Source organism: Anser cygnoides, chromosome 2 (genome assembly GCF_040182565.1).
Source record: "Anser cygnoides isolate HZ-2024a breed goose chromosome 2, Taihu_goose_T2T_genome, whole genome shotgun sequence".
NCBI lineage: Eukaryota > Metazoa > Chordata > Aves > Anseriformes > Anatidae > Anser > Anser cygnoides.
In genome coordinates this window covers 68844724-68860941 of record NC_089874.1, presented here as the reverse complement: position 1 = coordinate 68860941, position 16218 = coordinate 68844724, and the positions used below count along the sequence as shown (strand labels likewise).

At 38.1% G+C, this 16218-nt stretch overlaps 1 protein-coding gene across 1 annotated transcript in view; it reads left to right on the top strand.

Annotated features, from left to right (window-relative positions):
* Positions 1 to 9457, top strand: part of SUSD5 (sushi domain containing 5) — a 45987-nt gene extending 36530 nt beyond the window's left edge. The window contains exon 5 of the mRNA XM_013190398.3: positions 5701 to 9457. Within this exon, the coding sequence (XP_013045852.2) occupies positions 5701 to 6983 (1283 nt within the window). The 3' untranslated portion in view covers positions 6984 to 9457. The remainder of the gene's footprint in view (positions 1 to 5700) is intronic.
* Positions 9458 to 16218: the final 6761 nt, after the last annotated feature.

Below are 16218 nucleotides of genomic sequence, written 5' to 3'. Positions count from 1 at the left end.
ATATTTTTAAAGAAAAAAAGTGTCTTCTGTATATTTAGTGTTTCCTGCAAATTCTCATTGTGAAAAGATGCTGTGTTCTAGCTGAAAATATGGGGATATTCAACCCAACAAAGCAACCTTAAGCAGAGAACAGGGAAATACATGTTTTTGCAGTTTTTTTTTTTTTTATTTCTGTGGAGAGAACATATTTGTTTCACAAAATATGTCCTGAAGATTGTCATTGTAGTAAGGTCTGAAAGCAGACAGTATGTGCCGTGCAGTGGCTGTCCTGAAGGCACAGAAAATAAACATTCCTTCCTTCCTTTCTTTCTCTCTCTCTTTCTTTCTCTTTCTCTCTCTCTCTTTCTTTCTCTTTCTCTCTCTCTCTCTCTCTCTCTTTCTTCCTTCCTTCCTTCCTTCCTCTCCCAAGAAATGAAGTATTGGTTCAATATCCAAAGTGTTAATAGTGACATTTCAGTGGGAGTCAGGGATACATTGCATTAAACTAGATAAGCATCCTCAAGAGTATGCTTCCTAAAACAGAAGGCAGATTAGATGGCTGGGAAATCATGCCATGTTTCTACCCTAAAATTGTCTAGGAAGAACATAAGGCACTTATCCTTTTTCCCTTGTCTGCTTTGGGATTTTCAACTATAAGCTTGTGGCAGGAGAGGTCCTATCTTCTGCATGTCTAAGAAGCCTTTCCAGCATCAACACTTGGGTGCTGTCCTTGCACGTTCACTGCTGGTCTAGCTTTTCTGGAATAAGGACATACTTCTGATTTCAGAGTGGCAAGGATTTATGGGACTTTGAATACCACTGAAAGATTCATCTACAGACCACATTTTTTTTTCCCCTGATTCAACTGCTCTCATTACTTCAAATACTGTTTTCTGAATCTTCAGGAGTAGTTTTAATTTACATCCATGTGGTGTATAAGCATGACTAGCCACCACCATTATTTAATTCTTTTTGTTTGTTTGTTTTAAATGGAAACGGTAAAACCAAATGTCTCTGGCTTTTGATCTTATTTACATTTTATTTCTTCCTTTTTTTTTTCTTTTTTTTTTTTTTTTCCTGAGAGTGGAAAGGGAGAGTTGTGGCAGACAAGTAAAATAAGCAAAAAATACATTCAAGGCCCGTCAAACCAATTGTTATGACAAACTTTGGTTCTCTTTTCAGGTCTGTCACTTTGCTGTTGTATTAGTTTAATGCAAAATATCGATCTAGCATGAACCAATTCTGCCAAGTCAAATTAGTTTAAAAAATTATGATGGGTTATGTTTTTATGTTAGCAGGTTTTCAGCCAGACTGAAAATCTTCCTCCCTCTTGTAGTTGTTACAAGTGACAAAAGGCAACATGAATCCCATCTTCTAGAATTCTCTAGCTGATTTGACAGAAGTGTGTTCATGTGCCTAAGCCAGATCCAAATCAAATAGATAACTCTTCAAGATGCCATAGTTTACAAACCTGACTGATCTTAGGCAAATCCATGTAAAAGCTCTTTTCCTTCCCACCCTTAAAGACAGATGCCAGCTTTATAATGTTTGCTGTAGCTACTTTGAGATTCCTAGAATATAAAGATGTTTTTATACAGTAAAAAATATTTATGGTGATTGTCTACATAGAATCAAGTTTCAATTTCCTGTACTCCAAAAATACTTCCATAAAATATGCAGTGCTCTTCATGGTTGTCCAAAATAGCAACACTCAAAATAGAGCTAGGATGCCAGCATGCTATCTAGAAGAAAAAATAAACTGATCCTAGAGTGTGGAAAACTCTTTGGTTTTGCTTGTCTCTATGTTTGGTCATTGTTTTCACATTAGGATCGAAAGCTGAAGGAGATGAAAGCTCTTTGAAACTGGATGCTTCCCAGAAAGGACAAAGCTAAATTAAAAGGCTTTTACCTTTTAATTGAGCTTCACATCTTTGGTAGTATGCCATTTCAGCATCTGTTGATGGAAAATGTTCATTTCAGCCTCTGTAATCCCTCAGATAGTGAATCAAAACTCACTGATCCTTCAGTCTGCCAGACGACAGGAGGGGTAAGATATAACAATGACCAAATTTCAGACAGATTTCAGTCTCTGACTAATTAATGTCAATGTTGGCTCTTCTTAAAACCAGACTTGCCTGGCTGGGAAGGAAGATGGGAACATTTTTGTAAATCAGTTGCTAGCTGTTTTTAAAATGCATGCAAATAAAGGTTACAACTATTTGCATAAGAGGTTGAGCTGAATCTACTATGGTTGTTGCTCTTCAGTTCTGAGACCGAAATTCAGAAAGCTGGAAAGCTCTAGAAAGCACTGATGAGGTGAGCAAAGGAAAGTGTAAAAGTTGTGCAATCTGTTCCTGGAAAATCACACTCACAGCTGATTTAAAAGACTGTCATGGTAAAACAAACTCAGTAAATACTAAATCTAAGCCCCAGTTGAAGGTCTGAGGTCCAGAAGAAAGAATGGACTATTATTATTATTGTGTAAGTCGATTCAGGATCATATAAACCAAAGCTTCAGAGTAAGGGGTCTGTATTTCTTTTGATGGTTAGAGAGCTCAATAGTTGCTTTCATTCTGGCATCCTATAAGCTAACATTAGTTATGTTGATAGTCTTTGCTATAAACTATACAAATAGAGGAGATTGCATATGAAAATACATTATAGCAGCTTTACAACTTGGGCCACAATCTGATTGTCAAAAGGAACAAGACTCCCTTATGCAGTGACAAGCAGTACATAATGAACTTCAATCTTAGGCTCTCTTTAGACTATAATGGGCTTTTTCTTTCCTCAGCTGAGCATTAAGAAAGCACCAATTCATTTCTATACATACAGGATCAGCCCGAAAGACAGCAGGTTTGGGAGACTTGATTGATGGTTCAACAAACAACAAACAATGTGTTCTGATAGACAGAGGACCTGTTTTCCCCTAGGCGCACATGCTCTTTCCTGATGTGTCTTCACAGGACTTTCTTCTAAAGGAAAGAAAGTACACTGCAGGAAAGGCACTAAAGGGGCAGAGCTTTGAATATATAAAAAGCTATTACTGCAGTCGTTAATCGTTGACCAATGGTCCATACCAGTCAATCAGATGAATGCTAGCTGCCTATTCATTTTGATAGCCAAATAATAGTTCCAGAGGAAACAACACAAGCACATGAATATAACCTTTGTTCATGGATGTATGTGCGTGCACTAGAACACCATAACATAAAAATCCATGTTTCCTCCTCAGATGAATTACTTTAGTCTGAAAAGTAAATGAGTGGCAAAAATGGTTAGAAGTACAGAAAACAAACAGGTTAAGACAGGCTGGTGTGATGATTTATCTCAAAAATGAAACCAAAGAACATCACACTTGGTAAGTGGTGAGTTCTCACATTAAGATGTTACTGTTCAGGTATATCCAGTAGACAGCTATAAGCTGTCCTGAGAGACACTGAATTTTAGTAAAACAGGCATGGCAGATACCAACTTCTAGAAGGGATGTGGATGCTAAGAGGATAAAGTGGCCCGAGACAATGTTTCCATGTAAAGACAGCACCAGATAGAAAAATTCCTTGAGAGCAACACAAGAGAGCAAGGTGAGACTAGCATTTGATGGCTATTATAAATGTTATATAGCAATGGCCTACACAGAGCTTCGAAAATATGTTGTTAAGATGCTTTGGTATTCAGAGGTAGTCATTAGCTAAAGTCTGAAATGCTGTTGGAAAAGGATTTTGAGGTAAATTAGAAAAGTGATATTCCTACCAGGAAGCTTTCTGCATTGATAGCAGGATTCCCAGTCTGTTAAATTGTCTTTGAAACACATGGGATTTTTTTTTCCTACTTTGGAGAGGACAAAGAGGATCTAGAGGATTATTCAGGCAGGTGAGGAGACCAGGACCAGGAGGGAGAGAGACCCATTGCTGGCCCTGCTGTATCCTGTGCAGACCTCACCATATGTCCTTGGTGCGAGATGAGGGGATCTGCTGAGCACATCCAGTTCTCCAGCACAGTAACTTTCACATAGGTATTAACTCTCTCCAGGCTATGTCATACATCTCAGTTTTCTCAGCATAACTGCTTCACTTTATGGCAGTCCCAGATGCTATTCCAAGAAAAATACCTTTTGCTAATACTCATTCTGTTCTTGCACCTGACTTAAGCTGTTCTGGCAAAAAGTAAGCTGGTGTGAGCTGTATCACCGCTAAGTGGTTTTTGGTCAGACTGGTTTGACAATATTTCTAATCTTTCTTAAGAGTAGACCAAATATGGCTCTGCCAGAAGTCTGGGAAGGAGTCTCCAAGGAAAATGTGACTCATTCAGAAATTGAGGTGGGTCCCAGATGAAAATGTGATTCAAAGTTGGCTGAGTCTAAAAAGACAAAAAAAGATAAGGCTTTATGAATGTTTTGTAATGCAGCTTCTATTAATTTCTTGTTTCCTATGTCATGCCTAGTTTATTGCTTTGCTGTCTTCATAAAAGAATAAACACTCTCGGAAAAAGAAAAATTCTCACCATGAATCAGTTTGCTTTATTTTCCATATCCCAAGGTACTATTTTCTAGGACTTTTAATGCCAGCAATATAACTCAGCAGTTACATCAACTTTCTATGGAGTAAAACTGGTGTGAACTGAAAATCAACCACCCGGTCTAGCTTGGAAAATTTTTCATTGGGCTAAGGTTTAGAAGAGTGGAAGAAATATAAGTTACAATGCATTATTTCATTCAAATTCAAACACTTAGTTTCATGCTTTGATTTGAAGGCTATTTTGCTAAGAGTGTTAGGTCTGGTGAGGCATGGGGAGTATTTCTAAATCAAACTCAAACTTTGTGATGAATCCAACTATCTGTTGCACTCTGTGTTATGTTTTGTTTTGTTTTTCCCTTTTTTATTCTTTCTCTCTCTTTCTCTCGTTTGGTAACATTCAACTTCTTAAAATAGGAAACCCAAGAGAAACAGGCAGTATTATCTTGATATCTAGGTGTTAGAGCCAGAGTTTTCTACCTTTGCAGTTGGGGGTTCAAACTTTCTTTCTCTCTCCAGATGAAGAAAAGAAGAATGCAGTGTTAGTTTTGATGACAGGGGTCTTCCTTGGACAGTTCTGAAAAGCTCTTATGGAATGAGAAATACTACTCTGCTCACTTGGCCCCAAGTGCCCTATCCCTGCAACACCAAGGTCATTTCAGGAAAATACTGTAATGATGAAAAAGTGAACACTGAGTACTAAGCACAATCCTTCTGTCTGAAAACAGACAAAGTTGCTGTAAAACTTAAAAGGTTTTATCTTTAAAAAAAAGTTCAGTTATTAATTGATTACATTTTACTATGCATTCCTCTCCACACCTATTTATTGCTTGAAAATGATGAAAAATTGTCCTCAAGTCTAGAAAAGAGTCATGTTAGGGAGAGTAAATGTTTGAGAAAACAATAATCAACTGAAAGAAAGCTCTAACTAAATCCTCTAAGTTATTTATATACATTTTTAAATCTGGAAAGACAAGATGTTAGCAGTTAGCATTGACACTTATCATAATTTTTAAAAAGTTGATATTGACTATCAAGCTTATGGAGGAGAATTCCCTTTTCAAATAAACAATAACACTGAATGAAAAATCCTGTCTAAAAATCACACCTCATTGCATCTTTCTTTACAGCTGTTTTAACAAATGATTCCAGCACTTTTCTGAAGAAATCAAATGTTGGATTTTATTTTCTTTTTTAACTTTTCTAGATGAAACTGAGGCACACATTGACTATGAAGATAATTTTCCTGATGACAGATCAATACCAATTGTTGAGAATGAACATGCCAATGGCAAAGAGGAAATTGAGCAGGAACAAGAACAGCCTTCCTTCCGTAAGAATTCAGAGGAAAGAAGAACTGTAAGTACCAGAGGGGTTACTCATGACACAGATACTTCTGAAAAAGGAAGCAGGGTACCAACTGAATCCCCTGTTTCGCTCCTAAGCCAAAAGAACTTGTTTTGGTTTCCATCAGAGGCTTTCAGTGAGCCTGAATCAGAGAAAGAGACAGATGATTCTACTAAAGTACAGTTTTCTGAGGGTGATAACCATATTGGAGTGAAGACAGTCTATGATGAACCTGGTGCCAAACTGTTTTATGACAGTGAGGACTTCCCCATTGGACCCATTCTCACAACTAATGATACAAAGGCAGAGATAGATAGAGTTGCCATTACTGATGAGTCTTGGTTAGATGGCTATCCTGTAACACAACAAGTGGTAGAGGATGATGAAGAGGAGGGGGATAAAGTTGATGGATCGATGGGAACAGAAGAAGACATTGTCCTCACAACTGACCAACCAAATCATGTTGAAGTTAGAAAACTGGACAATGGTAGCCCAGTTCCAGAGAAAGGTTTAACACAAATTGTGGCAGCAACAACGAGGATAGATGATGAAGGGGCCAAAGAGACACCGGTACCACCTACATCAGTGAGTGGTCTGGAGGACTTAAGTGTGAGCAGAGGTTATGATGCTGCTGCATGGGACCACCCAACTACATCTCTGGAAACTGTGACTCAGGAGCCCAGTACAACGATGCTGCTGGACATAAGTAGCCTAAAAACATCCATGTCAGAAACCTCTATGATGTTCAGCCCCTTTGATCACGCTACCTATGAAGAAGCAAAAGGAACAACAGCCTACCCAACGCAAGTAGCAACCACGGCACCAGCTCCAAATATCATTACTGACACATCACCCCAGGAATTAGCCGAGCAAGAAAATCTCACCCAGGGCCTTGGAGAAAACCCTGTCCCCACTTCTGAACCTTGTGAAGGAGAGGATTGCCCCAAGTCAAGTAAAGGTCCTATCATAGTGGTAATTGTGATTCTTCTGTGCTTATTACTGGTTGCAGCTGTACTGGCTGTGTGTTTTTTCAAAAAACAGCAGCAGAAAAATTCTGTCTATAAACTAAATGGAAGGTGTCAACCCAGGCATCACTGCTACCACCACTACCACCACCAACACATTGAAATGCAGAAAGTCTAACCAGGGGTCTTTGGGGAGAGATGCTTGATATCAGAAGAAAAACATATTGATACTAGAAGGATCACATGACTCTTGGATACTAAAATTCAGCAGTGCAGAAAGCAGAAAAAAAAAGCTAAAAGAACATAGAAGACAGAAAAGATTTCATCCGACTGAAATCGCAGTTTAGCATATCTGACCTTTCAGAGCTAAATAATCTGTATGTTTTTATCACAAGAGTATTTGGGAGACATCAGCAGGGCACAGTTTGCTTGCTAGTGCATCTACAATTAGTTCCTCTTTTACATTTTGCTCCTATTAATTGACTAATTTTTGTGTTACCTGGTTATAATCTAATGGCAGGGCTGGTCATGCCTTCTTGGACTATTCGCAGTGGAACAGGGAAAGAAGGAGGAAAGGAGGGGAGAAGGATGTTTTTGGAGCAACCACACATTTGCCGTTTGTTCCTTTTTGAGAATCTGACCAAGTTTGTCAGGATAAACCACTGTAACGAATTATTGCTTGACATGTCTTTAAAAGAAAAACTATTTGCTACCATACTTTAATGGATAGTATTGCAATGATTACTAAGGTACTTTTCTTCAGTGTAATGAATTTAACAAGCCAAAAGTGTTGGATCGTTATGATATTTTTATGAAAGGTGTTCTTTTAGCCTTAGTGAAGAAGTGCCATTCTTATACTAACTTTTTATAGAAATGATGATGCCTCCCTGGAATTCAGAGAATACTGCAAAGGCCATACTTTCTTTAATGTCAGCAGGAGAGGACTCAGAGCACCTTTGATTTCAGGTGTTATGATGAATAGCCTCATATTACAGAGCAGACAGTGATGAAGTATTTTGCAGGGGAACCTAACCTGAAGCCATTTGCTTTTCTGAACATGATAGCTACTGACCAAGATTTTGAGTTTTAATTCACAGCCAGTAGTACCTCTGGCAACTGAAGCTACATGTAATATTTCTGCCATATGAGTTCTGTGGAATGACTGATTTTCACCATTCTGCTCTTTCATCAGCTGAAGAGGTGTCTGGGGTGGGCAAAGATTGGTGATGGGAGATGGGCAACTGTTTTGAATGCTGCTTTTTGTAGTCTTAAAGGCAAAGTGAACTTAGGAAAGAGAAATTGCATCCACTTGACAAAATGCAAAAAGTTGACTTTTATACTGGGTGTTTGCATAGAAACATAGAGGCTTTTCCAACAGTATGTTCCATTTCAAACAGCTTTTAAAATAACTATGAATAGAGAGGAAGATGGAGGAAGATGTTTTCTAGAATCCCTTCAAACAGTTCTGGTGTGTTTAGTATGAAATATTCTTCCTTAACTTTCTGAATGAAAAGGAGAAAGACTGAGAACTCTGAATAATCTGCAGGTCAGAAATGAATTCATCTGCCACTATGTTGTACAACCTTAGCCAAAATGCTCGAGCAGTTCAACACATCAAAATACCGGAGTAATAAAAGGTGACTCCGTGGAGTCCACCCAATTTCATGATCTGCCTTGAGTCACAGTAGCAATCACCTCTAACTCCATGGAAGTTAGTTAACTTTATGAAATGGAGTGCAGAATTTGGCCCGTCATGCATCAATGCATGCATCCATCAATCAATCCCAATGCTGGTAAGGAAAACAAAGATTTTTTAAATGACAGATATACAATATCTTGGAGAATTTGTCCTCAGCGTGTTAAGAGTTGAATCTAATTGCCTGGCAAAAGCCACAATAATTAAAGAACAACAGAAACTGTACAGATTTGTAAATACTGTGTTCTCTGACGTATGCATGACTTTATGCTTTTAATGCATTCTAAAATATGAAATAACCTAGATTTTCTGTTGTAAACTATTTTTTTATGCAGCAGTTTTTAAAAAAGCAATGGATTTAGCACTAAAGAACTTTATGGAGACTGTTAACTCAACTAAAATATAGTGTGTTTAATCTTATGGAAATATGCTGGAAATGAACACAGGAACATCCATTAAAATATTGTTTAACTGAAAGGTACAAATGTGTGTTACACATCTGTGAAGTATTATCCAGAATGAAAAGTCTTTACTGTTTCTCAGGAACTGAACTGTAAAAATTAGACTCAAAATATAATTACAAACACAAACTGTACAGGGATCTTATTTGAGACACAGAAATACTTGTTATTCATGAACCAGAAGAAAATGTACATTAACACAATGCTTTGGAGGTATTTAAATAAAAATCAAGTTAAAGAAAAGCGAAAGGAAGCAGTTGTGTGTGTTCTTGTGCAAATCATCCAGTTTACCTACATATTTATGGAAAAAAAGACAAGTCTGTCACTTGGATAATTCTTGTAGAAGACACTTTGATATTAAAAAATTAGCTGAAAAGTGTTCAGCTTAGGTTGCTATCTCATTTCTGCTCAGAAGAGCATCCACCCCCATGCAGCAGCATCTGCATGTACTCACGGTTTTTATTTTACTAGAATGATTCATGGAGTTTGGGGAAATAAAAAAGAAAAAAAAAAGAGGGATAAACAGTCCATGAATGATACATTAGACTTAGACCTCCTCTCATGTGTGAAACTTGGCTGGTCAAAGACAGTAGGGATGGAGAACAACCAATACAGCACAGTAAGTACAAAATCTGAAGATGATAAGGCCAAAATACAGGGATGAATTGCTCAGTACAGGCAGTAAGAGATAGAAGTGACGGATGTGGGTTGAAGTTAGGAAAGGAAGAAGTAAAGGTGGAAATATCAGGCATGATTTTGTGATGATATCTATTCATTAAGAGATGTTGTCCTGTGATGAAAATCATGCATTATACTCTTTTAGGAAAGCCACATAGAGCAGGATGGCCAGAGTTAACTCACAAGCACCAAGACTATGATATTCTACCTCTCCTCTCTTTTCCTTTGTCCACAATTACCTATTAGCTGGGCCAGAAGATCATCTCCTGCTGCATCTTGCACCATCCTGTATGAATTTGCTACCAGGCAGGATAAGAAGTGATGCTGTGAGGAGTCATGTTAAAGCTACTGAGAGTCTTCACAGTAGCCAGCCTTTCTCTTAGTGGTTGTTTGGGGTTCCAAACCTTGGAAAAAAAAGGTGTTTGCTCCCCTTTATACAGAAACATTAGAATCACAGATCTTATGTGTTTGGTAAGTTCTCAGCCTGAAATCCCCTTCTTTATTTCCATGGTTAGCCTTGTATTTCCTAGATAGGGGATAATATACAGTTTATTGCACTGTATTGGTTTATTGCATACTGTACCTCAAATTTTATTGTGTTGAGGATCTGTTGTTGCAAGCATTGAAGCCAGCATAGATTGATTTTTTTTTTCTTCAGTGAAAATAATAATTTTTTTAATATATCCAGTAATTTGTAATGCTAACATAATACTACCTGTGAAAGATCATAATAGGTAGCCATGAATGACAATTTTAAAAATTAGTTATAGCAAGAAATTATTCAATAGTTGTAAGACTTGTTAAACTACAGGGTTACCACCAGTTCAGGAAGATACATAAATGTATCAGTTTAAGATAAGTTATAGTGAGAATGAGACAAAGGTAGAAAGCCCCAATTTTTCTTCTGTAAAGTTAGTCACACGAAGTTACAGCTCTGACCCCCATATTTCCATTTGAAAGTAAGAAATTTCAATGACTTTGCAAAAGAATTAATCAGTAAAAAGACATATTCATTACTTTTTGCTGCTTAAAAGGCCTGCCTAAAAGCTACATCAAAGGGAAAAAAAAGTTAAAAATACTAAAAGAAAACTTAGAAAGTTTTTTTCTACCAAAAAAAAAAGGGTTAGCATTTATAAACTTAACAAATTCAGAACTCTCTACAGAATTCAGTTTCCATATATCATCAGTACTCTAAGGAGAGAGAAGAGGGGAGGGAGAAGAGATGGGTGTCTAAACCACTGAATATTTCCTTGCCAAAAATAAATAAATAGGTATCTATTTAATATTTTTTTTCTAGGCACTGAAGAGGACTTAAGATACAAAACGTTGGTTTGCTGGGGTGTGCAACCCAACTTACTTTGGCTATTTCTTACTTAACTTCTTTTTTGTATATAGCTTAAACTCTCCACACTAGGTCATTCAAGTCTTGAGTCACCAGAAAAAAGAAGTCGCTGTTTAAAGTATGGCAGACAACCAAAAGCTCAGACAGCTGCAATGAAGGATTAGTTGTGGGTTTTTCTCACTGCCTTGCTACAAACTGCATCACAGCTCTATGTTCAAACATTATTAAATGGGAATGTTTTCTCTGGCTCCAACTACTTCTCCCCACAGTTTAAGTATTGAATTTTTTTAACTGAAGTATCTTTGGTTTACAGCTCACATTAGAACTTAAAAACATATTTCCATAGTAGCTGGCATATGCAGGCAACCGTTTATTCTCAGTACCAGCCACAATAAACACTTGTACTTTTATAATCCAACAAATCTTTGACTAAGCACAACTCCGTTTTCAGAGCTGTAAAATTTGCGTGCTATTTAAACCATTTTTTCATGAAGACTCTTTAGAAAATGAAATATTTACAAAGTCTTCCTTCACTATCCATAAGGACCAGTAATTAACTGTGAAAAACGTGGCAAAATAGGATGGGTATTAATTGCAACAATGTACTGAGAAAAGGTCTTATAAAGCCAGACACGCTATATGATTTTCAGAGGAATAGATTGTCTTTTAGAAACAAGCTTTTAATTTGATCTAGAACTTATTCTGGCAAGTGTGAAAAAATGGCACGTCCTTGGTCAGACAGGATGGGCTTTCCACTTGAATTGAGAACAGCATCCGAGTAACTTTTAAATTTATATTTTAGCATTCCAAAGCAGTAAAACTCTGGAAAATGGAGCAATTTGAATTCTCTTTTGGCTCATGTATTATCAACAGAATTAATGAAGTTCTGATTGCAGAATCATTACTGTGAATGAAAAAGCCCAGCACAATGTTTGAATTCCTGTTGAATTCGCCAAAACTGATCATTCTAAAAGTATTTGCTATTTGAGGTTGACTGTATAGGATATGGGAGTCACCGAGACACAGCAAGTATGGAGTCTGAGATGCTGTTTTCTCAAAACTGAATCAAACCATACTTTGAGTAGAATTACTACTCCCTTCTTTCTTTTTTAATGAATATTGATATTTATGAGGATGAATTATTAAGAACCCACTAACACATGAATAATTACTATCAGTAAAAGCAGGTATTAACGTGAAAAAGATAACATACTAGCACAGTCTGTCAGATACATTGATTTCCAACCTGCAATTCTTTTCTTTTGCCTTGACTTTGGTACTTATAAACAAAAATTGTCCTGACAGCCAGCAGTGTTATCCTTCACATAATCAGATAACCATATCCACTTGAGTGCACTACAGTATTTGTGACTCAGTTTCATATTAAGTTTTCAAAAAATATCACATCACGCAGGACCCCCATCCAGCAGAAGATCGAGTAAAGGATTACATACAGGCCCTTGTGTTAGCCATCTGCCAGAAGACGAACTTCACCCACCTTTAATCTACAGCTGTTGACTGAATTAGATGCTCAGTATATGGCAGGATTATTATGGACTTGATTGTGGGCAGCAACGGAGCATAAGATGCCAACAGCAGCTACAGAAATAGCCAACTTTGTTATTAGAATTGTGAGCAATTATTAAGAAGAGTAATTGTTTGACTCCCCAACAAGCAATACTACCAAGGAGGTTGATACGAGTTTCATCTCCAGGGCCAGCAGACACGTGGTACCAATGCTGTGTCCAGTCACAAAAACACAACGGCTTCAAAAGAATGATGCTTCCCTGAGCACCAGCATCATGCTGTAGACCTTGTCAAAAAAATAAATGGAGCTAAAATGTAAATATCCTATCCAGATATGCAGAAGCTGGTAACATCTGAGGTAGGCAACTCACGATCGCAAGAATTTGGGGTGCAGAATGGAGGCAAGAACCATGTTTCCGCAGCCTCCCAAGAAGAGTTGACAGGATCAGAGAAGTGGAAGAAAAGACACTAATTTATTGCAGTCACATGTAAATGCTGGCATTTAACAATAGCAGCAGCGAAAGAAAAATCAGTTAAAAGAACCTGAGAATGCTGAAAAAAGCCACAATAAATACTGAAGAACTGGAAGAGGAGCTATTTCTCATTAGAAAAGAACAAGGGTTTGAGAACTACTTGTACTAATTAAGATTGAACTGGCTTGGGACCATATGGAGTGGAAATTAAGAAAGCCAGAAAAAATCCACAGACACTTGAACAAAATGAAAAAGGGATCACAGTGCCATGTTAGAAGTCCACAAGAATATCAGTTGCCTACTCAAGTTAAATGGAATGGTAAAACACGTCAGATTTAATGTAGACTTAAGAAAAATAAATCATTGCCTAATGGACATCTTAGTAAATCATGAACACCCACCTGAGAATGCACAATGGCAAGGGATTTCAGCTGTAAGCTTGAGAGCTGAGGAAATGACTGAACATGAAAAGAGATCAGCTAAGGAATCCCTAAAGACAGAATCATAAGCTCACAAGAAAATTGATAACACCTGAGGGACTTGCAATGGTTAAATAACTGTTTGATTTAAAAAAAAAAAAGAAGGAGGGTTCATAGGTGCTAAATGCATCCCCAGTGTAACCCATTGAAGTAAAATGAATCTCTAAACAGGTTAACTTTAGTGCCCAGTATTTTACTGGTAGAATGAAAGTATTACAATAATTTACCACATATGGTGATTAAAAAAAAAAATGAAAAGTGAAACTGTTACCCTCAGCATTGGAGAAGGGAATGGAGTTATTTAACTGGAAAGAAATAATTTCGCATGTAAAAGCAAAGAGATTCTGGAAACTGACTTTGTGTTGTCTCATAATTACTGTCATATATTCTACTTGCTTCACAAACAGGCAAAATCTATTTAGAAGCTTTCTGCATACATGCTACTATGCACAAGGTGCATAGTTCTGGAAAACCTCAGGCCTGGGAACTTGAAGTACCTGTCCCAAAGGTCTTTACAGTACCCTGGTTTTGCACTGTAGTATCTACAGAGAGCATGCAAGAGTTAGGGCACTGCAAAAACAGTCAGAAAAGTCTGTGCTTGGCAGAGCTCCTGAGTCAGTTTGGTAAATGATAAGAAAAAAGCTAACTAAAAATGTTATAAAACAAAGGCAATTTAGATGGATACTTCTTTCCCTGACCAGCTCCAAGTCCTCTAATGTCAGGATTCCTGGATTCAAAAGCTACGGTAGCAAAGATGAAGCTACATGGGCGTATAATTTTAACTTCAGTAGTACAATTCCTGAGAAGGGAATCTGAAGCTGGTCTACACAGGTTGGAAAGAGAAACAAAAGAAGCCTCCAGAGCAGTAACCTTGGTTTTGAACACACACACACCTCAAACAAGAGAAAACGAGACAAATTGGAGAAACTACCCCAGCAGTATATTGTAATATATGTATTTTATGGTCAAGTGATTGTTTACAATTAACTGCTTGTAAGTTTTAAAAGCAAAGTTAAATTATTGCATAAAATTATAATAAGTGGAGTCCCAATATTGTATGGAACAAGTGTAAGAAAATCAGATACATCTGCTTTATACAGCAAGCCAAATTTTGGTCTTATTGCCACAATTGCAGCTGGATGAATTTCCTAAAGTTAAAAGGATCTTGATAGATTTTCACTTTGAGAAGAAAATGGTCTTGCCACTGACTTCATCACATTAGTTGTGATTTATATTAAAGAAGGCAAAAACTCCTATAGGATCTTACAAAACACACGTTTTATAATTTAAAAGGTTCCATTGGATGGATGGTTGCATTCAGAGTTCCAGTAATTGGCTCAATGTAAAGATGGATACCAGTGATGAGTAGTGTTTCTCAGGGGTCGGTATTGAGACCAGCACTATTTAACATCTTTGCTGGTGACATGGACTGTGGGATCGAGTGCACCCTCAGCAAGTTTGCCGATGACACCCACCTGTGTGGTGTGGTTGACACACTGGAGGGAAGGGATGCCATCCAGAGGGAGCTGGACAGGCTTGAGAGGTGGGCATGTGAACCTCATGAGGTTCAATAAGGTCAAGTACAAGAGCCTGCATCTGGGTTGGGACAATCCCAAGCACAAATACAGGCTCGGTGGAGAATGGATTGAGACCAGCCCTAAGGTGCAGGCCTAGGGGGTGTTGGGTTGATGAGAAACTCAACATGAGCTGGCAATGTGCACTTGCAGCCCAGAAAGCCAACTGTATCTTGGGCTGCATCAAAAGAAGCGTGGCCAGCAGAGCAAGGGAGGTGATTCTCTCAGTCTGCTCCACTCCTGTGAGACCCCATATGGCGTAGTGCATTCAACTCTAGGGTCCACAGCTTAAGAAGGACATGGACCTGTTGAATTGGGTCCAGGGAAGGGCCATGAAGGTGATCAAGGGGTTGGAGCACCTCTCCTATGAAGACAGGCTGAGGGAGTTGGGGTTGTTCAGTCCGGAGAAAAGAAGGCTCTTGGGAAACCTTATAGCGGCCTTACAGTACCTAAAGGGGAACTACAAGAAAGCTGATCAGGGACTCCTTGTCAGGGAGTGTAGTGACACAACAAAGGGTAATGGATTTTAACTAGAAGAGGAAAGATTGAGATCAGCATTAGGAAGAAATTTATTACTATCAGGGTGTTAAGGCACTGGACCATGTTACCTAGAGAGATTGTGCATGCCCCAGCCCTGGAAGTGTTCAAGGCCAGGCTGGATGGGGCTTTGGGCAACCTAGTCTGGTGGGAGGTATCCCTGCCCATGGCAGGGGGGTTGGAACTGGGTGATCTTTAAGGTCCCTTCCAACCCAAACCATTCTGATTCTATGATTGCTGTCACAGTCTAGAAGACACTTTAACCTGTGGATTACCCTTCTTGCTCCCTGTATATGCTCAGTAGCATACACATTATGCTTATGCACCATATGTAAGCTATTGGATCAACAACTCAGCAAGACAGTTCATGTTTTTTGCAATTCATATCCACCTAGCTGAATTTGGTCATAATGGAAATGAATGCTTTTATCTCCTTAGATGTAAAGTTAAACAAACACCTTGCAGGTTTTGGTCCTTAAAAATGAAAGAGGAAAGCAAAGGATGAAATCCTGGATGCTCTAAGGCCAACAGGATTTCTGCTCTTCAGTACTCTTGTGCACTAATTCACTACTCATCTCCCATACATCTACGGGGCCTTCAAAGTACTTCTATATAGGACTCTGCCACGTGGTTAATAAAAACATCA